This window comes from Camelina sativa, chromosome 1 (assembly GCF_030686135.1).
Source record: "Camelina sativa cultivar CO46 ecotype springtype chromosome 1, ASM3068613v1".
NCBI classification, from domain to species: Eukaryota; Viridiplantae; Streptophyta; class Magnoliopsida; order Brassicales; family Brassicaceae; genus Camelina; species Camelina sativa.
Window position 1 is genome coordinate 5,607,887 of NC_141880.1, and position 23,242 is coordinate 5,631,128.

General features: G+C 35.7%; 4 protein-coding genes, 1 long non-coding RNA gene and 4 pseudogenes across 11 annotated transcripts; 6 read left to right on the forward strand and 3 right to left on the reverse strand.

Moving 5' to 3' along the window:
• The first annotated feature begins 129 nt into the window (after positions 1-129).
• On the forward strand, positions 130-2,689 carry LOC147949579 (uncharacterized). Its single transcript, XR_015558313.1, has 5 exons — positions 130-287; positions 377-440; positions 541-603; positions 1,775-1,851; positions 1,929-2,689. It is a non-coding gene; the product is annotated as an uncharacterized LOC147949579 (long non-coding RNA).
• A 2,736-nt stretch (positions 2,690-5,425) lies between these two features.
• Positions 5,426-6,939, forward strand: LOC104778555 (F-box protein At3g13820 pseudogene; annotated as a pseudogene). Its single transcript, XR_015558314.1, has one exon. The product of XR_015558314.1 is annotated as an F-box protein At3g13820 pseudogene (transcript).
• A 302-nt stretch (positions 6,940-7,241) lies between these two features.
• On the forward strand, positions 7,242-8,850 carry LOC104704710 (F-box protein At1g66490 pseudogene; annotated as a pseudogene).
• On the forward strand, positions 8,843-12,288 carry LOC104704718 (F-box protein At1g11810 pseudogene; annotated as a pseudogene). Its single transcript, XR_015558315.1, has one exon. The product of XR_015558315.1 is annotated as an F-box protein At1g11810 pseudogene (transcript).
• A 300-nt stretch (positions 12,289-12,588) lies between these two features.
• On the reverse strand, positions 12,589-14,394 carry LOC104778565 (scarecrow-like protein 29). Its single transcript, XM_010503021.3, has one exon. The coding sequence runs from the start codon at positions 14,265-14,267 to the stop codon at positions 12,744-12,746; it is 1,524 nt and encodes a 507-aa protein (XP_010501323.2). The 5' UTR covers positions 14,268-14,394; the 3' UTR covers positions 12,589-12,743.
• Positions 14,395-14,990: 596 nt separating this feature from the next.
• Positions 14,991-16,214, reverse strand: LOC109130248 (uncharacterized). 2 transcript variants are annotated; one of them, XM_019239760.2, is made up of 2 exons: positions 16,099-16,214; positions 14,991-15,425 (listed from the first exon to the last, which is right to left on the reverse strand). In XM_019239760.2, the coding sequence occupies exon 2, from the start codon at positions 15,409-15,411 to the stop codon at positions 15,199-15,201; it is 213 nt and encodes a 70-aa protein (XP_019095305.1). In that variant the 5' UTR covers positions 15,412-15,425; positions 16,099-16,214; the 3' UTR covers positions 14,991-15,198. The 2 variants fall into 2 exon arrangements, with proteins under 2 accessions (XP_019095305.1, XP_019095316.1); XM_019239771.2 differs by lacking the exon at positions 16,099-16,214 and adding an exon at positions 15,951-16,090.
• A 113-nt stretch (positions 16,215-16,327) lies between these two features.
• On the forward strand, positions 16,328-18,786 carry LOC104778575 (LOB domain-containing protein 22-like). 4 transcript variants are annotated; one of them, XM_087452257.1, is made up of 5 exons: positions 16,328-16,476; positions 16,644-16,729; positions 16,859-16,918; positions 17,430-17,464; positions 17,787-18,786. In XM_087452257.1, exons 4-5 carry the CDS (start codon positions 17,430-17,432, stop codon positions 18,655-18,657), a joined length of 906 nt encoding a protein of 301 aa, XP_087308383.1. In that variant the 5' UTR covers positions 16,328-16,476; positions 16,644-16,729; positions 16,859-16,918; the 3' UTR covers positions 18,658-18,786. The 4 variants fall into 4 exon arrangements, with proteins under 4 accessions (XP_087308383.1, XP_087308377.1, XP_087308379.1 ...); XM_087452251.1 differs by lacking the exon at positions 17,430-17,464; XM_087452253.1 differs by lacking the exon at positions 17,430-17,464 and having other exon boundaries at positions 16,412-16,559.
• A 269-nt stretch (positions 18,787-19,055) lies between these two features.
• On the forward strand, positions 19,056-19,138 carry LOC147949580 (U6 spliceosomal RNA; annotated as a pseudogene).
• A 321-nt stretch (positions 19,139-19,459) lies between these two features.
• LOC104778610 (chaperonin CPN60-like 2, mitochondrial) lies at positions 19,460-23,189 on the reverse strand. The gene is made up of 17 exons (XM_010503066.2): positions 22,976-23,189; positions 22,838-22,859; positions 22,387-22,518; positions 22,122-22,281; positions 21,859-22,034; positions 21,670-21,765; positions 21,481-21,585; positions 21,316-21,402; positions 21,032-21,202; positions 20,890-20,958; positions 20,736-20,813; positions 20,536-20,631; positions 20,355-20,454; positions 20,167-20,270; positions 19,970-20,075; positions 19,812-19,890; positions 19,460-19,722 (listed from the first exon to the last, which is right to left on the reverse strand). Exons 1-17 carry the CDS (start codon positions 23,011-23,013, stop codon positions 19,623-19,625), a joined length of 1,719 nt encoding a protein of 572 aa, XP_010501368.2. The 5' UTR covers positions 23,014-23,189; the 3' UTR covers positions 19,460-19,622.
• Between the last annotated feature and the right edge of the window lie 53 nt (positions 23,190-23,242).

The following is a 23,242-nucleotide window of genomic DNA, read 5'->3' on the forward strand; positions in this document are numbered from 1 at the left end:
TTTTAAAACTAATGCAGTTTATCTGTCCATAATTTAAATTTTTTTGTCTTTTAGCTATAGATGCAGGAGAACCACTAATTAATTCGCCTACAGCATTTTTGAAGCTATCTATCAGCAGATCCAAATTTTTGCCCACAGATTCATCTTATTTACTCTTTATATAACACATCATTGCTCACTTTTACAACCAACACAAAATTTTGAACAAAAAAAAAAATACAACCAACACAAACAAATATTTCAAATTCCTATCAATTCTATTTCCATTCATCTTCTCTCCACCAAAGGTATTTTTTTTTAAATAAATAAACACATTATTTATTTTTTATTTTTTTTTATTTTTCTATTTATTGTAACATCTATTTTTTTTTTACAGAATTCAAAAAACAATTAAAGCTTTTACTCTATCACCTGTTGTTTCCACATTTTTTTGTTGAAAGGTCTGTATTTTTATTTCATAAATATATGCTATATAATATGTTAGTAGTTCTATTTATGCTATATAATATTTGTTGTAACATCAAATTTTTTTTTGGACAGAATTCAAAAGACAATCAAAGATTCTACCTATCACCTCTTGTTTCCATATTCTTTTGTTGAAAGGTATGTATTTTTTATTTCATAAATAAATATATTTATGCTATATAATATGTTAGTAGTTCTATTTATGTTATATAATAGTTACTGTAAACTGTTTTATTTTCCAACCAATTATGTAATGAGAATGCTGATTTTATATATGTATATATGTATATATATATGGTGGTGCTTAAATATAGATACATGTTTATAAAAATTTATATACATAAATCTTTATTTACTCAGATTTAAAGATAGATAATTATTTTTATTATAGATTAAAAAATTTGCAATGAACTCAATAATTACTATTAGATAATCATTTAGAATATTGTAAATCTATTTTCTCAGAAACTTTTAAAGCTTATGAAATTTTTTAAGTACACACACACACATATATATATATATATAAGTCTCTTATACTGAATTTTGTAGATTCTTTATAAATCTCACTTAATTTGTAGATTATTTATAAGTCTCACTTAGTTTTGTAAAATATTGTTCTAAAAAAAATTTAATCATTTATTTTAATCATAAGTAAATTTTACTATAAGATTTATTGTTAGATATAATAGTTTATCTAAGTTAAGATAAATAAGTTAAGATTACTTTATCATATTTATTCATCATTGTTGGGTATATTTTCTCCTAATATTAATATATAATATGAATATATATTGTATAGGATTACATGTTTAGAAAAATTTATATACATAAATCTTTATTTAATCAGATTTAATGATAGATAATTATTTTTATTATAGATTAACAAATGTGCTATGAACTCAATAATTACTATTAGATAATGATTTAGAATATTGTAAATCTATTTTCTCAGAAACTTTTAAAGCTTATGATTTTTTTAAGTACATATATATATATATAAGTCTCTTATATTGAATATATATGCATATGTCTCACATGATTTTGTAGATTATTTATAAATCTCACTTAATTTGTAGATTATTTATAAGTATCACTTAGTTTTGTAAAATATTGTTCTAAAAAAAATTTGGAATCATTTATTTCAATCATAAGTAAAATTTACTATAAGATTTATTGTTAGATATAATAGTTTATGTAAGTTAAGATAAATAAGTTATTATCAACTTTTTGGTGAGAAAATATTAGTTAGTATTTTAAAATTTTCTGAAATATATAATAACGAAAAATCAATTTAAAATTGTATTTGTAGGTATGGCTAACCGCAGACAAAACAGAAATTCGTCCGTGCAAGAAGATACAAATTTTCCTACAGAAACATCAACAAGTGTATAATATTTCACATTTGTCTAAGTTTTAGTTAGAATTTAATTGCAATAAATTTAAAAAATATTTAAAACTTGTAGATCGAAGAAACTTTCAAATGGACTTATAATCGAGAAAGAATATTTATTGATTTGTACGATCAAGCAATTGCCATGGATGGTTACCGCTTCAAAGATCCTACACCCTTTGGAAGAGAGTTCTTGGTTGAAAAATTTAACAAGGAGTTCAATCTAAATATAAACTATCGGTTTTTTTGCTCTTTATAGATCTTCACGGAATGGGGTTGTTAGGTATCATATGTCACAGTTCAACAATGGTCCTCCTCCTAGAAACAAACAGAACTATTTAATCGTTGTCATGCATCACTACGTTCTGTCATTGAGAGGACATTTGGAGTTTGGAAGAAGAAATGGAGGATCCTTTGTAAATTTCCTAGATATAACACTCATGTTCAAAAAAGAGTGGTGATGGCTACAATGAGACTACATAACTTTATCAGAATTTCAAATTATTTTGATGAAGATTTTTCCGAAGTAATGGAGCATACTGACATTAGCGACACAAATTCTGAGAATGATGAAGGTGACATGGAAACTACGGCTATAACTAATAGAGATCAAATGACAAACACTAGAAAAAATATTGCAGATATGTTATGGAAAAATCAAAATAATTTCCGTTAAACTATTCTAAGTTTTATTTTTGTTGCATTTGGATAATTTGTGTTTAATGTTTTCAAACTGTGAAATTATTTAGAAAATATTCTATATTAAAAAAAATTATGTTTATTTTACAATAATTTTATCATTTTTTTAAATAAAATTGCTGAATTGGATGTGTTTTTAAATACTTTATAGTTTAATATATGATTTACACTGTTTGATCTGCTTTTACCATTCAAACATATAATTTGGACTGCTCAATCAGCATGATATGCACTTTTCCAGCATGATCTGCACGATCTGCATTTGTTCAGCATGAACTGCATGATCTGTACTATCTGCAACGCTTCAACTATTTTTACTATTCGGAACCATAGTTTACATCGCTACAATTTGATTATATTAATTTTGTGTGTGTGTCTGTGATACTCGCTAAACGAATAATAATTTCACATGCAATAAAGTATGGGAAATGATTGAAATAAATGAAGATGTCTTCTTGTTTCTCGACGTGGCGGATGTGACATTTTCAACAATTTTCTGGGGTTTTACACGTAAATAATATTTAATACATTTGTCATGTAGATAAACTAATAATAACTTGGTTTAAATAGAAGAATATACAACAATAAGGATAAGACCATGAAATATTCATGGGGAAACAGGATAAAAAGAAGGTTTATAATTGAAGAATTCAACAAGAATTGTTATATATAGACTTAGAGTTTATAATTAGCCTATGATCACAAATGGATGGTTATTGTTATAACTTTACAAAAGCTGTCTACTTCGGAAACTTGCAAAAAAAAAAAAAAAAAAAAAGGAAAAAAGAGAAAAAGAAATTGAATTGCAAAAGAATAAATGAGTACATTTGATTCTTAAGAGGTGTAATATCAATTCATATAACCACGTCTGCCAAAAAAAAAAAAAGAATGATCACACCTGTTACATTCATTTTAAGCAAAAATAATCATATACCATCATCATTTTTTACATCTAAAATTTTACATATGTAAAAGGTTAAATGTGTCAACTATAGAGGACCCATGAATTTGTCAATGTCATGATGATTTTGGCATTTGTAACGTTTGCTTTTTGTCTGATTTTAATGAAGTGATCCCACAATCACTATTTAGTATTTACTTGTTTTTTTTTGCTTGTCAAAGACAACTTTTACAAAACCTTATGCTATACAATAATGCTTGTAAAAGGTCTAAAACTTTGTAACTAGCCAATCTTACACATTCAAAAAAACTGGACACATTGTAATGAAGTTGGTGATATCCTAATATAAGGAGAAAGGGAATGTGCACACTGAATTAATTTATATGCAATTTCACAAATAGAGTTACATGCAAAACCTTTTGAAAGTTTGTTTTCCCTTCAAAATAGGGTTGTCCTAGTTATTCTCTCCAAAGTTAAGTTTTAAGCTATAAACAAATGGATATAATGGAAATTCCTATGGGTTTGATAATACTTATCATCGAAATCCTATTCAAAAATGTATATATCCCTTATATATTAAAAGAGAAGCATTTTCACACAAAATGCTGACGTGTCGCACTCACATAGTTTCAAACACTATTTCCTTTATTTGTCATCAGTTTCTAATAATATAATATTTACATTTACATACCAATGTATTTTTTCAAAAATATAATTAACACCCAAAATTAAATTTTTATATTCTATTTCTAACTTAATTATATATTTTAATTACATTTTCATAAAATCTTTAAAAAAAAATTAAGAACCTTTTGTTCATATGATATGATAATATAAGATTGATATTATAATAATTCTCACGGATTAAAATTTTAATTATTATAAAAAAATTATATATTTTACATATATATATATATATACTACATAATCGAATTTTGATTCCAATTACCGATAAATAAAACAGATTTTGTAAATAAAAATTACTGTAAAAATATTTAATAATTATTTTATACTGTTACCTAGTATAGATTATGATTAACCTGTTTTAGAAATCGCTAAGCGCTAGTCGGGCGGTCGAGATGGGCCTAGCGCCTAGCTAGAAAATCGGGGATTAAACGGGGATTAATCGGGGACTAATTTTGGGGTTATTTTATTAAATTAACAATAAAATAAAAATATATTGTACTAAATATATGTATATTTTTGTTTATGTTAAAAAGAAAATATCAAATAAAATATAAAACTGTAGTATTGTCTTTAAAATTATGGTAAACACATAAAACATCATTTTAAAAGAAATTTTTCTGATTTTTGTTAAAAGTTATATATTAGTTACTGTAAAACATCATAATCTCTTAATTTAAATGCCTAAATAACAAAAATATTTATGTTTGATTTTTATTTGGTTCTAAAAAAATTGGTATATACAAAATTAAGAAGAAAATAATCGGATTAGACATGCATAATTGGATAATCAATGCTAGGCGGGATTAGTCATTAATCAAGGCGGAAAGGGTGGGCCTAGCGATTTTGCGAGGCGTATTCGATGCTAGGCGATGATTTTTAAAACAAGGTGATTAATGGGACTTCACTATATTTTAGACCAAAATATTTAAGCCAGTTTTGGTCGTTTTAGCGACCCACCTTTGTAATCATATTGTAACAATAAATCAGGATACAAATCTAAAATTACGTATTCTATCAATCATATCTCCAATTTGTTTAATTAGATTGTTTTTTTAAAAAAATTTATTTAATTTGCTTAGATTTTTTCTTATTCAATTTGCTTTTTTTTTTTCTTTCTAATATTTGTTGGTTTAAATTTGATTAGATGTTTAATGCTATATCTAATGTAATTTTTGAGAATTTAAACAAAAAAAAAACAAATCTAATGTAATTTATGAGAATAATCTCTTTAATTCTAAACCAATATATTTGTGGCGCCTTTTTAAACATGAAAATCCGCCATTCACATTTGCAATATTGGTTGTTTGAAGTTTAGAAGAATGACGACGATGTCTATGTGTAATCTTCCAGAGGACTTGAAAGAGGAGATCATCTCTAGGATTCCGATAACATCATTGAGAGCAGTGCGATCTACTTGCAAAAGATGGAACGATTTCTCAAAACGCCATATTATTGGCAACGCTGCAGCAGCAGGGAAGCAGTTCTTAGGTTTAATGTTGATCAATGAAAAAGTATGTTCCTTGAGTTTCAATCTCCAAATCCATAATGATGGATCTGTTGTTTCAGAGATAAAGCAGGTACATATTCCTGACCATGTACGGATAGAGAACATCTTTCACTGTGACGGCTTGTTTTTATGCGTTATCGAAGAAAACTCTAGTCTTATGGTATGGAACCCCTATTTGGGACAAACGATGCGGATCGAAGTCCCTAACAATTCCAAAAGGTTTTATTCTTATAGCAAAGCCCGAAGGTTTAGGTTTTATTATGACGACAGGGAATACGACATGTATGCTCTCGGTTACGACAACAACCGTAACCACAAAATCTTGAGGATTTTGAGAGATTATAACTACAAGGGCGGTTTACGATACGAAATCTACCGGTTCAACTCAAATTTATGGAGTTCTCTTGATGTGGAACCCAACTGGACTGTACGGTCTAATAAACGTCACTCCGTGTCTTTGAAGGGAAATACTTATTTTCTTATTCAAGGGTATGTATACAGAGATACCGAAGAGGCGAATCATATTTTTTTGATCTGTTTTGATTTTGCAAAAGAGAGCTTTGGTCCGCGTCTACTTCTACCATCTAACCCTTATGTTGACGAGAATATTATTTTATCCTGTGTTGGAGAAGAAAAGCTCGCTTTGCTACATCGTAGCTTCAAGTGGTATCGTGGAGCAATAGAGATTTGGGTTACCAATAATATTGATCCAAATGCGGTGTCGTGGAGCAAGTTTATGAAAATGGATATCAATCCACGCACTCGTCCTGAGGACATTAGGCCTCTGTGTTTCTTCATTGAGGAGGAGAAGAAAGTTGCTGTGCTTTTCGATCTACTGTTCAGTGAAGACCAAAAAGCTCACATCATTGGAGATGGAGATGATACTTACCTAAAATATGTTAACATCAGAAGAGCTTCAGATATTGGAGATTCTCACCCACTTACGATCTCATTTTATGTTCCAAGTTTGGTGCAACTACAAATCAACCACCCAACCAGGCAACAGGAAAAGTAAAGAAAAAAAAACAGAAGAAGAAGAGATTATTGGTTAGTTCCATTTGCAATGCTTTATTTGTTTAAAAGCATTATCTATGTTTTAGCTCATTTTATATCATGTTCTTTGGAACAAGACTATCTTCATTCAGTTACTATATATTTTGTTCTCTTTGGCTAATTTAGTACTGTGTAATAATCTATGGTCGTTATCTATGTTTTAACTCAATTTTATTTCATGTCCTTTTGAACAAGACTATCTGTGAATATATATAATGAATGAGTTATAATCTCTGATACATGTAATTGGTTTTCTTTGTCGGATCCTTTTCTCTAATCTCGGCTCTCCGCTACCGAAAAGGATTTAATTATTTTTTTAAAAATATATATATTTCTAATTTTTAACTCGAATTCTAGAATCTTTATTAATTAATGAAAAAATATTTGGAAGTATAACTAATGTAGGAAAAGGAGAGAGTTTTAGAAGCGGTGACACATCATATAACTAAACGATTATGCATGTATATATGGAGAGATCGAGAAAAGATCGTGGACAAGCGTAGAAACTAGGAACTTTGTTTGAAACTCGGAATTAAGGAATGACGACGTTGTCCGATCTTTCAGTGGATTTGGTGGGGGAGATCTTCTCTAGAGTTCCATTGATATCTCTAAGCGCGGTGCGATATACTTGTAAAACGTGGAACGCTTTATCCTGGAACGTTTTTTCAGAAAATCTTGTTTTTGGTAAAGCAGCAACAAGTAAGCAGTTTTTGGGGTTCGTGACAGTGGGTTATAGCCTTTGTTCCCTGAGACTTGATCTCCAAGGCATCCGCAATGACGATTTCGTTGGTCCATCTATAAAGCAAATAGATTTACTTGAAGAAAACACGATATCTAATGTCATACACTGCGACGGCTTATTGCTATGCGTCGTCGGCCAAGACGAAACGAGTAGGAAGCTCATGGTGTGGAACCCGTATTTGGGGGGGCCATTCAGGTGGATCAAACCAAGATTCAAATCCCAAAAGTTCCATAGATTAGACATGTTTGCTTTCGGTTACGACAACAACAACAACAACCGTGACCACAAAATCTTGTGGAAGTTTTTGGGTCATGATGACTACAAAGAGATTGGTTATAAAAATATCCCATTCTACTACGAAATATATGGTTTTAATTCTAGTTCATGGAGGGTTCTTGATGTAAATCCCGACTGTGATTTACAAAGCAGCGTATCATTGAAGGGAAATACTTACTTTTTTGCTCGACGAATACAAAAGGTTGGAGAGGTAGTAGCTTCAGAGATGATTGGTTTTTTACTCTGTTTTGATTTTACAAGAGAGAGATTTGGAGAACGTCTTCCTCTACCCTTTCACACCAACTATGATGTTCCACGACATGTGATTCTGTCTTGTGTAAGAGAAGAGAAGCTGGCTGTGTTATATCAAGGCTACGAGACATGTTCGTTAATAGAGATTTGGATAACGACTAAGATTGAGCCCTGTGAAGTATCATGGATCAAGTTCTTAAGAGTGGAAAGGACATCTCTCTCTGAATTTCGTGTTGGGAGAAGCTTCGTCATTGATGAGGAGAATAAAGTTGCTGTGGTTTCCGAATCTCCTAGGTATAGATGGAACGAAACATGTCAATATGAAACAGCTTACATCATTGGACAAGATGGATACTCAAAACCTGTGAGAATCGGAGACGGTCATCTTTGGGAAGCTGACAAAAATGGATATTGTGATCCAATTGTGTTCTCTTCCTATGTTCCAAGTTTAGTGCCAGCAGCACAAATCAACCAAGTAGTGTTGTTGGGCAAAAGAAAAGAAAGAGATTATTATTATTATTAATCATGCATTTATTAAATAATTTGTTTCTTCTTGCATCCCCCATCTAATAATATAGAAGTCATCCGATTTTGCATGTTTTTAGCCTAGAGAAGTTGAAAGATTGTTTTGCATCTGTTCCAGACTACACAAAAAAAAAAAAAAAAAAAAAAAAAAAACCTTGGCGAAGCATACGGGCTTTCTCGGCCATTTAATTAGATCAGTAATAAGCCAGTTTGGGCCATTTTTACGGCCCAGTAAGTTGTTCCAATAAATTAGGGATAATGACTACCACCAATTTTTTTGATTACAAATTTTTTAATTCAAAAAAGATTATTTAATAATTCCCTTAAACTTCTATTTGCAGTTTTGGTGTTAGTTTCTTTTTCTAAATTTGAGAGAAATGACGACGACGATGTCAAATCTCCCGGAGGTTTTGGTAGACGAGATCATCTCTAGGGTTCCGATTACATCTCTCGGATCATTCCGATCAACTTGTAAAAAATGGGAAGCGTTATCGAAAACTCATATTCTAGGAACATCCTCAGCAACCGCAAGGACGCAGTTACTAGGGTTCACCTTAGTCGATTACACGATCTGTTCGGTGAAACTCGATCTACATAGAATCATCAACAACGACGACGATTTTGTCGATACATCAAAATCATCAGTGAACCAAGTAAAAAAATTTGATGAAATCGAGATAGCTCAACTCCTTCACTGTGACGGCTTGTTGCTTTGTATCTTCAAAGATAACCTCAAAAACAGTAGGCTCATGGTGTGTAACCTCTATTTGGGTGAAACGAGGTTGATCAAACCTAGACACGTGTTTAACCGATTCGATAGATCAGGCGTTTATGCTTTCGGTTACGATGATGATGGTAACCACAAGATTTTGAGAAGCAAATCTGTTGGTGATGGTTACGAGATTTACAGTTTCAGGACTGATAGATGGAAGGTTCTTGAGGGTACACTAGACGGAGGAGACACAGAGCTTGGTCAAAAACGAAGCGTGTCTTTGAAGGGAAACACTTACTTTTTTGCTACGAAGCTATTTCCAGAGAGACTTGAAGTAGAAGAAGAAGGTGTGGAACCGATGGAGTCGGAAGAGAGTAGAGATTATATACTCTGTTTTGATTTCACAATAGAGAGATTTGGAGAGCCTTTGAAACTGCCGTTTAACTCTGAGGGTGATGGTGAAGACAATGTGGCTTTGTCTTGTGTTAGAGATGAGCAGCTCGCTGTGTTATATCGAAGCTACAAGTCGATTGATATTTGGATTTCTACTAAGATCCAGCCCAATGTGGTGTTGTTGTGGAGTAAGTTTGTGGAAATGGATTTGGTGATGCTCGATGGTTTTACGGATGGCTTTAGAGTTGGGAGCTTCTTCGTTAATGTGGAGAAGGAAGTCGCTGTAGTTCTGAATCAGATCCCGATGTTCTCTCTCCCTAAGAACAAGGCTCCTGGTCCCGATGGCTTCACTGCAGACTTCTTCATCTCAGCGTGGTCAACAGTCGGTCCTACTGTGATAGAGGCAGTGACAGAGTTCTTTACCACAGGAAAGCTTTTGAAGCAGATCAATGCCACTATCATTGCTCTCATACCGAAGACTACATCATCCGAGAGGTTATAGGACTTCAGACCTATCTCATGCTGTAACACAATCTACAAAATCATTTCCAGAATCCTTGCAAGAAGACTAAAGTTGTTCACGGATATAGCGATCCAGAGGAATCAGGTGACCTTCATCAAAGGCAGGTTGTTATGTGAGAATGTCCTTCTTGCCTTTGAGCTGGTGACAAACTTTCATAAGGATGGACCGGTTACAAGGGGCTGCCTACAAATTGACATATCTAAAGCATTCGATAATGTTGACTGGGGATTTCTGATCAACATTCTCTATGCATTGGAGCTCCCTTGAACCTTCATTAACTGGCTGGTAGCCTGCTTCACTACCCCAACCTTCTCAGTTGCATTAAACGGTGAGCTAATGGGCTATTTTCCTGGGAAGAAAGGGCTGAGGCAAGGTGTTTCGATCTCTGCTCCTCTATTTGATTTAGTGGTGGATATTTTATCCAAGCAGTTGGACTTGGCAGTTGCTCAAGAGCGTTTTAGTCCCCATCCTCTCTGTATTGAGCCGTTGATCACTCATCTGAGCTTTGCTGACGATCTTCTGGTATTCTTTAATGGCTCTGAGTCCTCACTAGTGGAGATATTGAGAATCTTGGACCAGTTCAAAACAGTCTCAGGATTGGGAGTTAATCTATCCAAATCGTGTCTCTTTCTTGATGGTAACAATCGAGCCACGATAAGAGATATGGCATCACGACTCAACCTCTCTCACGGATCATTGCCAGTCAGATACCTTGGTGTTCCCCTAATCATTCAAAAGCTCTTTGCTTCGGATTATAGGCCTCTAATTGATAAAGTGAAGGGCAGGATATCGGGTTGGACTCATCGACATCTCTCCTTTGCAGGAAGACTTCAACTTCTCCAATCAGTGATAAATAGTACTATTAACTTTTGGGCTTCAGTCTTCTTACTGCCAAACAAATGTCTAGAAGAGGTAGAAAGAATTTGCAGTGCCTTTTTGTGGAAGGGAGTGGCGGACTCGGCTCGTGGTGCAAAGGTCTCGTGGAAGATTTTCTGCACGCCAAAATCAGCTGGTGGCCTCGGTTTAAAAAGGCTGATTGATTGGAACAAGATATTTGGTTTGAAACTGATCTGGTTGTTGTACTCTCAGGCTGGATCCCTCTGGGTCTCTTGGGTAAAAATTCATCTGATTAAACGAAGATGTTTTTGGACTGCTGATTTTCGAGCTTCGGGAAGTTGGATATGGAGAAGGTTAGTAAAATTGAGAGAATTGGCGAGACCCTTTATTCACTGCCAAGTTGGCTCAGGAAATGATTCTCTCTTCTGGCATGACAATTGGTCGAGACTAGGACCTTTACTTGATGTTATTGGTGTAACTGGTCCTTGTATCACAGGCATAGGCTTATTTGCTAAAGTGGCTCAAGTAGTAGTGAATGGTTAGTGGTCTCTTCCTCGCGGTAGGAACGCTCAGGTTCAGCTACTAAGAAGCTGTCTTCAATCTCACTCGGCTCCAGCTTCATCTGACGACACCGACTTATTTACCTAGAAGTTATCTTCGGATCAGATTCGCGGAACCTTCTCCTCAAGGGAAACTTGGAAACACCTTCACCCTGTCGGCCCCTCAGTCGACTGGCATTCTCATATTTGGTTTAAGGAAAGGATTCCAAAGATGTCCTTCACAGCGTGGCTAGCAGTTTTGAACCGACTCACTACAAGAGACAGATTAAGGAGCTGGAATCTTATGGTCCCTCCAGATTGTCTTCTATGTGCAACGGGGGAGGAGTCAAGAGATCATTTATTCTTCGAGTGTCCCTACTCCAAAGAGTTATGGTTGGATTAAGAACCCTACCACAAATATGAAGCTTAATTCCATCTGCAAATTGTTGTTCCAAGCCCTCATTTATAACATTTGGACAGAGATGAATGCAAGACTTCACAGCAACGACTTCCGTACTCCGGCAAGGATGAAAAAAGAGACTCAACTTCTTTTGAGGAGGCGATCAATAGGACTGGACAACTCTACACCCTCTGACTCGATTCAAGACACCTACCTCTTCCATTGGTTTGCAAACTTCCAGCCGTTTTAAAACTATCTCCTTTTTGTACCACTCTACTGCTAAAGATCCGTACAAGGACCCTCTGTATTAAACTCATCTCTTGTATTTCTTATTAATTTTTTTAAAAAAAAAAAAAAAAAAAAAAAAGTCGCTGTAGTTTTTGATCCAAGGCTCAACTACTCAAAAGCTTGTATCATTGGAAAGGATGGATACTTCAAATCTGTGAATGTTGGAGTTTCTATGCCTCGATACTTCACTTCTTATGTTCCAAGCTTAGTGTCACTGAGATACAACAAGCCGAGCAAAAGGAAACAAAGAGATAATTAGATAGTTTCTTGTTGCATCTATCTCCTTTTGTGATCAGTCATATACTTTTATCTCCTTTTGAACACGAGTACAAAAAGAATTCTGCTTTTGCCTGTTTTCTGATTTCTTCTGCCTCATTACTTGTTTCTGTGATCATTCAATAAGCTGGTGAAAGGTTGTGATCATTCAAATAGATAAACCAAGAGACAACCATAAATTAATAAGCTAGCCACTTCCACAATAAACAACAGGAAATTGCCTCCAAATGTTGTGATTATTCAGATAGATAAACCAAGACAAGCATAAAGATGGCTAGCTACTTCCACAATGAACAAAAGGAAACTGCCTCTCCTTTCCATGTTAACCCAGCAAAGGTGTCTCCATCTTCCATTCCTATTTCCCAATTTTTGTCATATTTTCTCAGTAAAGATTTGGCTCCATCAATCGCATCTTCACCAAATGCTTCTGCGGCAAAACCAGCTTCTCTCATCCTCTCATACCATTTATCTTTTCCTTCACCCATCTCTCCTGCATTCATTAACACCTTTGTTGCTTCTCCTTCGATTAGCTTCCTCTCTTCGCTATTCTCTTCTTTGAATCCGGAGCTTGTTGAATCCAGAAACTTCCACAGATACTCAAGTTTCCTGGAGAACCCTGCTGCAAAGTCTCCACTGGCTTCTCCATTGTTCTCACAAAGAATTACTCCTTTTGGCCTTAAACTTCTCAGTGCCCTCAAAGCTTCGCTCCTCTCTTCAGGGATGCTATACTTCAGGTGATGCAGCCTAAACTGAGCACAGACGATCAAGGTCTCGTGAGGTGAGGTATCAACGAGTTGGAACTTGTCAATTACACTAATCTGGAGGTTGATCTTGAGAGACCGAGCAAAGCCAAGGAGTTGAGAATCATAACTGTAAGCGGGTGGACCAACAGAGAAAGGTATGTCTGCAGTAAGATCAGATACAACACTTATTCGAACATGAGGAGGAGGTCCTTCTGATCTGCAGCTCAGAGCCTCCAACAAAGTGGGCCATTGCATACCGTGAGAGACACCGATATCAAGAATATGCAGATCCTTTTTATCTATGGGCTCTTGTGCTAGAATCTGCAGGACTGCTGAGTTTGCCATGTTATTAGGCAAAGCAAACCAAGGGCTTACCTCATAGAACTTAAGCAAAGTCTTCTGAAACATCTTCACTTCTGCTGAAGCAAACGTAACGTCAGGCCAAAAAGATGATGACACTGAGGATGATGAAAGATGATGTTGCAGAGCGCGAAGACCAATATCTGCAAGCCGACGATTTGCATCGCCAGAAGAAGAAGCAAGTTCAGAGAGAACACACAGGTAGTGTTGAACCCTTGATGAGTTCCTTGACGTAATAGCCAAGGCACAAGGGTTAAGTAATTGCTCTGCCCATCTCTCTTCCTTGTTACCATCTTTGCAGCTCTTCTCACTAGACTTGTTTGATTTTTTCTTGCTCCTTGCTGATCTTTTCACGTGTTGGGCCTCGATAAGCTTGTCACTGCTCCTTTTCCTGGATTGATTGTTTGGTTGCTGAAGTTCAGGCAGAGGATCCAAATTAATGAATGGAGCTTCTGTTACAACTTCCAGGTTAGTTGCTTCACAACCCACATATGCACTAAGATCTTGACTATAGCTTTGAATGAAACCATGTTCCGGGTCTTGAGTCTGATCCCATTCCCACGTTTGAGATCCATCAAACTCGTGGAGCAAATAAGAATCATCGAATCCTGGTAATGGGGATAAGGACACAGAATCCTCGAGCCAGCTTAGGACATGATCTAGAGTCTGGTTCGGTGGCTCTGTTTCTTCTAACGACATTGAATAGATGATGAAAAATGTATAGTTTGTGACTAGGTGATAGGTTAAGGAAAAAGATAAACAATAGTAACAGGAATAGAAAACATATGGATGGAGAATTTCTAGATGAGATTTGAATATATACTGAAATGGCGTGTGATCTTTATATAGAGGAGTGTGTCGAGGACTATATTAACTGGTAACTACCTTTAGAAAATGGTTGTAAGACTTGTGAAAATATCATTTGAATATTACAATTTGATTGGCATTCCACAAGTCAATTAGTCTCTTCACTTATTGCGATTTGGGACCATTGTTGTAGTTGTAGGTTGTACTATACTGAATATGTTGCATATCAGAGATTATATAATGTTATATTTGGGTAGTACTATATCAAATTTGAGGGATTAAAGTATCAAATCTGTACTATGATGTTGTCATTAAGTATTATAGAAAAACAAGGCCTAGATTGTGGGGACATAGTATGATGCACGCATAAAATCTTGTGTTATCTTCTATCCGTTGGTCAAACTCAGATCTTTTTTTTTCTATCAAACCACTACTGGGTAGTGGTTTGTTTGTGTATGTTTCCGAAGACATAATACATACTAAGATTATTGAAATGAATAGGTAATTATCTTTCATCTGATTGTTGGTTAAAGACTTGAAAGTTTTTTTCACACCCAAATGTTTTTATAACTCTCTTTTAAAAAACTACTCCTGTTTGTGGATATACAAGCTCAATATCGCAATCGATCTCCTTTTAACTATATGAATAAAGAAGTTATTATTACAGAAGAAAACTACAGTTTTAACACTTTCAAGTAACAACAACATTACATCGAATGTAACTCCATAAGAACCCTTGGAAAAACTAGAATGGTCTTTTATGGAGTTATTCTCTGCTTTATTGATTTGGTAAGGAAGAATTACTTGGATATCATAATAATACTTATTTAGAAGGTGGTGGTGCCTTGGAAGCATCTTGCTTTTGATCTTGCTTAGATCCTCCACTCACAGCAGCGGTAGCAGCCACGGTCATAGCTGTAGCAGCTGCACCAAGCTTTACACCTCCAGCTGCTTTCATTGCAGCCGCAACTTTGGCAAATATGGCCACTCCACCTACTAGGATACCTCTCAAAGCGACTGTGGGTTTCACCGACATTTTTTTGTTTAGTCCTGCATATATTCATATTCAAACACTGGTCATACATGTGTTACAAGACATAGGAAAGAAACTTCCTGTTCTGAACCCAAATAAAATTTTGCAAACCGACAACCAATTATCACTACAAGCAAAGTTATAATTAAGAATCAAGAAAGCTCTGCACTAGAAAAAGAAATAACATCGTATTTACTTCCCAATACATGTCATTGAGAGCTTAGATAGTTTCACATGGTTTTTTTAAGAAAGACACCAGAAAAAAAACATAACTTTATCAATCCATATAACTCTCAAAGTTGTGTTGAAGAGTTCTAAACACCTCTAAGATGCACTTGGGCATTAGCATTTCAAAATTACAAGATTTCAGATGACCCCCCCCCCCCCCCTACCCAATTGCAACACCAGAGAGATTTGCAGTTTGACTATCCAAACGAATCGAAGATCAAAAGTAATTCCATTAATTTGTTACTTATCTCGACCTATGAATCTAGAACATAAAAGCAGAATACAATCCAAGATCCAAGAAGAACGGTTGTTACCTGAGCAAAAGCCTTTTTTTTTTTATATAAGAGACGATAAAAAAAAAAAGAGTATTTTTTCTTGGCGATTCAAATAAACCGATTTCGCTCTAAAATAAAGATTGAAACTTTCTGGTTTTGTCAGAAAAAAGAGAAAGGACAAACTCACCGTCAATGGCCTTCTCCTTTGTATTGGTATCGGCGACAACTTCTCTCTTCCTCTCACAATAGAGAGCGTAACGAAGTTTGTAAGAATCTCGAACGGCGTCGTTTCACGACCTCGTGTTTATTAACACTTTTTCTTTACGGCGTCGTTTTTGAGAAATATATTTAGCGTACGACGTCGTTTCATGGAGTAATGTTCTTCTTTTAGTGACGGCGTCGTTTCTTGCCTTTACGTTTGATATACTTTTTTTCCGTTACGGCGTCGTATTGGATACTCAAGTCAAGTTTATATTACCGTCGCCGGCGGTTCAGAAGCCGTCAATTAAAGATCCGGAGCCGGACCAGACGCAGTCGTTACCTTCTCATTTTCCATTTCTGTCCAGTAAGGAAACAGTAGTGACCTGTACAACTCATTTCGATTATTGTATATGGTCTTCGTTAATTTCTGGAACTTATGATTCATCGGTTCGTTCAAATAATCCCATTGTTGTCCTTGTTTGGGTTCCAGTAGTAAGGATTGATTTTGGTTACGTTCTTTGGGATTTTCAGGTGAGTGAATTGAAAAAAAAATGCGTTTTGAGCATTGTCAGAAGATGTTGAATTCGATTTCTGTGTCCATTGGCTCTAAAACTATGGTAACACAAGTTTGTTGTTTCTTGTTTTTGTGTTTCGACTTTGAAGTACACTAGCTAGTGTGTTGTGATGTGAGCTCAGCTCTGGCTTTATTTCTAATTGAGATAATCTATGGATCTTGTGTGTTTTAGACTGTTGATGGACAGAAACAAAAGCTGGAAGAATCCGTCAATCTTGCTTGAACAAAGAAGGTGAAATTCTTGTTCCTAAGTTTGTTTCTTTAATCTTAACATGGAATGGAATTTATTTATGGCCTTAGATAGGGAATCTCATGGACCATCAACCTTAGTCATTGTTACATTTTTATATTTTAAGTTACACAAGTAGCGTCACGTTTTGAGCTTTTGAGACATTTAGAAATATTACCAAAACGGTATTGCATTTGTTACCAGTATGACCAACTCGTATAGTTCTCTGTTTTTTTTACTTCTGGTCTTAGACTCTTCTACGATATGAAGATTGTCTCACATTATAAGTCAAAGAAGCCTTAGGAAGAAAAGAATTAGCATGGTAGTAGTTTGTCTTTAGTTTCCATGTCTCACACCATTTCCAGAGTAAGTTGTAAGAAATTAAATCTTTGTTTGTTTTAGAAGCTAGGCTGTAAATGGTATCTTAACCCTAAACATAAACTTCTTGTTATTGCTTTTGAATCTCATGAAACTTCTTGATGATGTCCATGAAGCTGAAAATTTTTGGTTGCAGATGAAGAAGAAACTAAAAAGCAGGTTTAGAAACTGGTAACGCTAGCTCATATATAACCATTTTATCTTTTCTTTCTCTTCTATTACATTACATCCATACAGAATGACTTTTATAAAGCTATACATAGCCAATTTTTAGTTAATTCCAGTCGTCCATTCTATTTTTTCACCATTAGGAAAGACACGACCATATTCACTTCTATCACTTTTCTAAATATAGACACTAAGGCCCCATGACTTGAATTGGTCAAAATCTCTTTCTCTCTCTCTCTCTCTCTTGTCTCATTTTCTCTGTCTTATATCATCTTGTCTCTCCTCCCTCATTTCTCTCCATTCCCCTGCATTTCCTTCCCACCAGGAGAAAACTAAGGAACCGAACTCCCCAAGCCTGTCAAACAATTAATATGCCCTCAGGCAAACCTTCTTCTGCCTTCCCTTTACATCCTCCCAAACCAACAACACCATTAAAACCTTCCAGCAGCAACAGCAACACCAACACCAACAGCACAAACCAAGCATGCGCCGCCTGCAAATACCAACGCAGGAAATGCGCTCCCGATTGTCTTCTGGCTCCTTATTTTCCTCACGACCGTCACCGTCAATTCCTAAATGCGCATAAGCTATTTGGAGTCAGCAACATCACCAAGATCATCAAATCCCTTACCCCTCCTGAGAAAGACGCAGCTATGCATACAATCATGTTTCAGTCCGATGCTCGTGCCAATGACCCTGTTGATGGATGCTATGGTATCATAAGAAAGCTTCAATACCAGATCGAATACACTAGGAACGAATTGAAGATTGTTCTTCAGCAACTGGCTATGTTCCGTGACCGTGCTCATCATCATCAAGAAACGCAAATTCAGATTCAAGAACCAGAGGATCTCTCGAGTTTTTCTAGTTCTTGTGATCTAAGCAACAACAGTTCGATTCCTTACAATTACCCTCTGAACCACCACGTTGTTCAAGAACCAAATCAACAACAACAACAACAATATTGCTCTTCCGGAAATAACTTCAGTGGGTTACAAGAAGACATGTGGTGTCTACAACTTCAAGATTCATCAACGACAGTGAATATGAAGGCAGGTTTTATCGATGAATGTGAGGACATAAAGCCCGTGGAAGAGGTTTCTAGCGAAAGACACGAGTTCGAGCCTCATGAAGCTTTCGTTGAACAACGGAAACTCGACTTGCCTCCTTCCTCACAGTTCATCATCTCTTCATAGCTTTTTATTTTTTATTTTTCCACTTCATTTAATCTTTTTGTATGATCAGGTTTACTCTGTCTTGCTTGAGACGTACGTAGGGCTCAAACACCTCATTGATCGATTTTAAATAGATTTTTTCATGAATCTTTTGTTTGTATCTCAATTTCTTAATTTATCTCCTAGGATTTTAGATTGAATAGGCATGGATGGAATCTACAAGAATTTGATTGAATAAAATATTTCCTATCTTAAGAAAATAAAAATAGCTCGAACGGGTGTGAAGTAATAATGAAAAAGGCCCATCAAGAAAGGCAGACAGGCCCATTTAATACTAAAGACGAGGGCAATTTATCCCACATCGCTCAAATGTAGAGAAGGACCTGTGTTTATATATCGATAGAGTCGGGTTCGTGATTGTCCCTTCGGGGACATCCGATAAAATTGGAACGATACCTGCGCAAGGATGACACGCACAAATCGAGAAATGGTCCAAATTTTTTTTTCCCAAAAATTTCTTAGATCGATCTCTTCTTCTTCCTCTGTTCTTCTGGTTTTTTTTTTCCCTTCTCGTTTTCTGTAGCTTAAACCGAAATTTCCGACACATTTAAACAACAAAAGTTGCTCTGAAACCTTAGCTTTATCAATTACTTCAGTTTTTGATGTTCCCATGGTCGGAAAAGATGTAATAATAATTTTGCTTAGATCTATTGACATTGCGTTATCCTCTATCCGAGAGGGAAGGTTCTTAATAATGCCGCAGAAGTTTGTCCCTGTGAGATTTATATAAACTTTATTTAAGCTCAGAACTCGTAACACACGATGACAAATATATTTTTTGCGGATTCCACAAAATTCATTATAATTCTGTAACAATATATAGAGAATCAGACCCACAAATTAAAACTGAAAAAGATAGTTTCTAACTTGGTAGAAAACAAAAATCCTTAAAAAGAAAGATTTGGATGTTTTTTTTGTGTGTGTCATCACATGCCCATGCTTGCCATATCAGGGACATGCTTTGGAGTGTTCTCGTCTGCCTTCACAAGGACTGAGGCTTCTGTTGTTGTCAAAAGCAAAGAGACGCTGCGTTTTCAACACATATACATGATCATAAGTTAGTATGTAGTTCCACATACACAACCAACGGTTTGATTTTTTAGGACACTTCTTACCTGGCAGCATCGGTTAAGGCAGTTTTGATAACCTTCACCGGGTCTATGATTCCAGCTTTCACCATATCCACATATGTACCTATCGCAACACCAAACAAAATTCAAAGATTGATGAGACTTGCGTTTTCAGATGTACTCAAGGAAACTAAGTATCTAACCTTTGGCAGCATCGAAACCGAAATTGCAATCGTCTTGCTCTAATAACTTGCCAACCACTAAAGAACCATCGTAACCAGCATTTTCAGCTATTGTCACTACAGGAGCCTACACAAAGATTCACAACTCCTTGTCACGGTTTACAGTTTCGGACATTGAAGAAAAGAACTTTCATGATGAAGAAGAAAGAGATTAAAACCTTGAGAGCATTCTGAACAATCTGAACACCTCTTCTTTGATCTTCGTTTTGAGTTTGAAGGTCGTCTAAAGCCTTTGTAGCATATAACAGAGCCACACCACCACCTAGTCGAAATTTACACACTTAGAAAGCAACATGATGAAATAATCAGAGGAAACAGAGAGAGCAAACGAATAATATATACTTACCCGGTATGATGCCTTCTTCCACGGCTGCTCTTGTAGCGTTTAAAGCATCAGTGACTCTGTCTTTTCTCTCTCCAACTTCAGTTTCACTTGCCCCTCCAACCTATATAGGAACCAGACACATATCAGCTATTTTTGGTATGGAAGAGTTTAGAAAGACTCGATTGATGGGTGATTGACTAACCTTGAAGACTGCAACACCACCTGATAGTTTTGAGAGTCTTTCTTGCGTTTTCTCTTTATCAAAAGTGGAAGTGCTCTTTTCATTGGCTGATCTTAACTGTAGAACATGAAAGTAACAAAGGGTTGCTTCAACTGTATATAGTGTAGTATTCTAGTGAGCAAGATTCATGATAGAGATATTGTTGGAAAATAATCATATACCTCTTCACATCTTTCTTCGATTAGCTTTTTATCACCACCACCATGTAGGATAATAGTGTCATCACGGGTGATAGTAACCTTTTTCAAAGAGTTTGTATTAGAAATGATACTCACATAAGCAGAAACAGAAACCAGATATGATATATCCTCTTACTTTCTTCGCAGTTCCAAGCAATTCAGGGCGAATTTTGTCTAGAGATAGCCCGCGCTCCTCAGAGATAACCTGTGCATAAACGAGTGAGTTAGAAAATGAAAACGTGACACAAATATAATACATGCTGTTTCTTAGAAATTACCTCCGCTCCAGTAAGAACCGCAAGATCATCCAAGCTTGCTTTCCTGTTGTCACCGAACCCCGGAGCCTTGATAGCGCATACCTTAAGCCCAGCATGATGCTTATTGAGAATAAGCATAGCTAATGCATCACTCTCAACATCTTCTGCTACAATAAGAAGTGGCCTGCTACTCTGTACAACCATAAAAAATATAAAAAGAGAAGTGAGTGGTTTTTTCTTGTAGCAAACTTATATAAACCGAACTTCAGAACAAAGTATTATAGTTAATCAAGGAAAGACTTTACTTGCACAGCTGCTTCTAGAACTTTCAACAAAGAGTTCATGTCTGAAACCTTCTTCTCATGAATGAGGATGATGGGATTTTCAAGCTCCTACAAAACAACCTTTAGTTACCTCAATACCCTTTCTTTCCTTTTCACAACCTACCAAAAATGATAGATTTCACTCACGCATTTCTGGGTCTTCTCGTCCGTAATAAAATAAGGAGAAATGTAACCTCTGGCTAGCTTCATTCCTTCCACTACTTCTAGCTCGTTATCTAAAGTGTTACCGTCCTGAGTGTTCGAAGAATAATACAGTGATCAGGCAATCATCAAGTGATCTAATATGCAAGGCAAGAGAAGAAAAAGTAAGCTTACAGCAACGGTGATAACCCCTTCCTTTCCAACTTTCTCCATGGCTCTTGCAATTAGTTCCCCTATCTCACGCTCCCCGTTTGCAGATATAGTAGCAACCTATCAAAGGAATATAAGCAATAGCAGTAAACAGATCAACGCTTGGTATATCATTCGAAAATGCTGACATAGTGAATAAGTTTCTAAATTCACCTGTGTAATCTCTTCCGGGGTGCTAATCATAACAGCTCTGCTTTTCAAATCAGAGACAACTGCAGCAATTGCCATATTTATGCCAACACGCAAATCCATCACATTTACACCAGCAGCCACTGACTTGCAACCTTCGATGAGTATCGCCTGAGTCAAAACAGTGGCACAAGTGGTACCTATATAACCAAAGAAAGCAAACAGAAATTAAGATGATGATATGATCTCTGCAATGTGTTCTCATTAACTCAAAGAGGGAACATTACCATCTCCAGCAACCTTGTTAGTGGCATTTGCAACCTGTTTCACGAGCTCTGCACCAATATTCTTAGCTTTTGCTTGGAATGATATGCTTTTTGCCACGGTGACACCATCCTTTGTGATCTTTGGTCCACCGTAACTGTTCTCAATTATCACATTTCTTCCCTGACATCCCAGAATTAAAAGAAAGATATTGAATTTGACCGACTGTTTCTAGAACAACCCACTCTACATTGCTCTAAACCCTGTGAGAACCAAAAAAGAATATACCTTTGGCCCCATAGTGACTTTCACAGCTTCTGCAACCTCGGATACACCCTGCAACATAGCTGCCCGAGCACCGATCCCAAAACTGATATCCTTGGCTGCATAGTTTCTGCTACTTATAATCCGCCCAGAAACCTTAATGGCAAGAGATAAAACCAAAAAGAAGATCAAAATCGTAATCAAACAGACAGTTAGAGATAGAGGTTAGGCCAATTCAAGCTAAATTCCAGACTAAACCAGAGCAATTCTGCCAATTAAGTAGCTCAAGTTGTAAACTTTGATGTAAACCCTAATTTTTTTACATTGCATCACTGATGCAACTTCTCTGGACCTGTAATTTGATCTGTGATTTGACACATTTTTAGCAGGTAACCAACAAACAATAATGTCCATAAACGAAATGCAATCAAACTTGCAAAAAAAAAAGTAACCCAGAGAGTTCAAAGTAACTCACCAGTTTCCTGGAAGTAGACGCACTGCAAAACAATCAATCCCAGAAAGAAGAAAAAAGCTATTGCCCATCAGTACAAATTGATCGAGTAAATTATAAGTTTTGAATATAAGCTCATTGTATGAAAGAACGAAACCATACCCAATTGAAGAAGATAACTTTGATAGCACTCGATACATTTCCGCTTGCAAACAAGGAGAGAGGCTTCAAGGGCTTTAGGGTTTTTCTGGGGTTTTTGACTTTGATGGTGAATGATCAATGAATTTTATTTTATTTTCGTCCAAAGAGTGAAACTTTTTTCTTTTAGAAAAACAAAAGTCTGGAACTTTCTGTGTGCGTTGTTGGGTTAAGCTCTGTTTCTGCAACTCCATAATTAGGTTTGCAAGTTCATCCATTACCTCAGGCCCA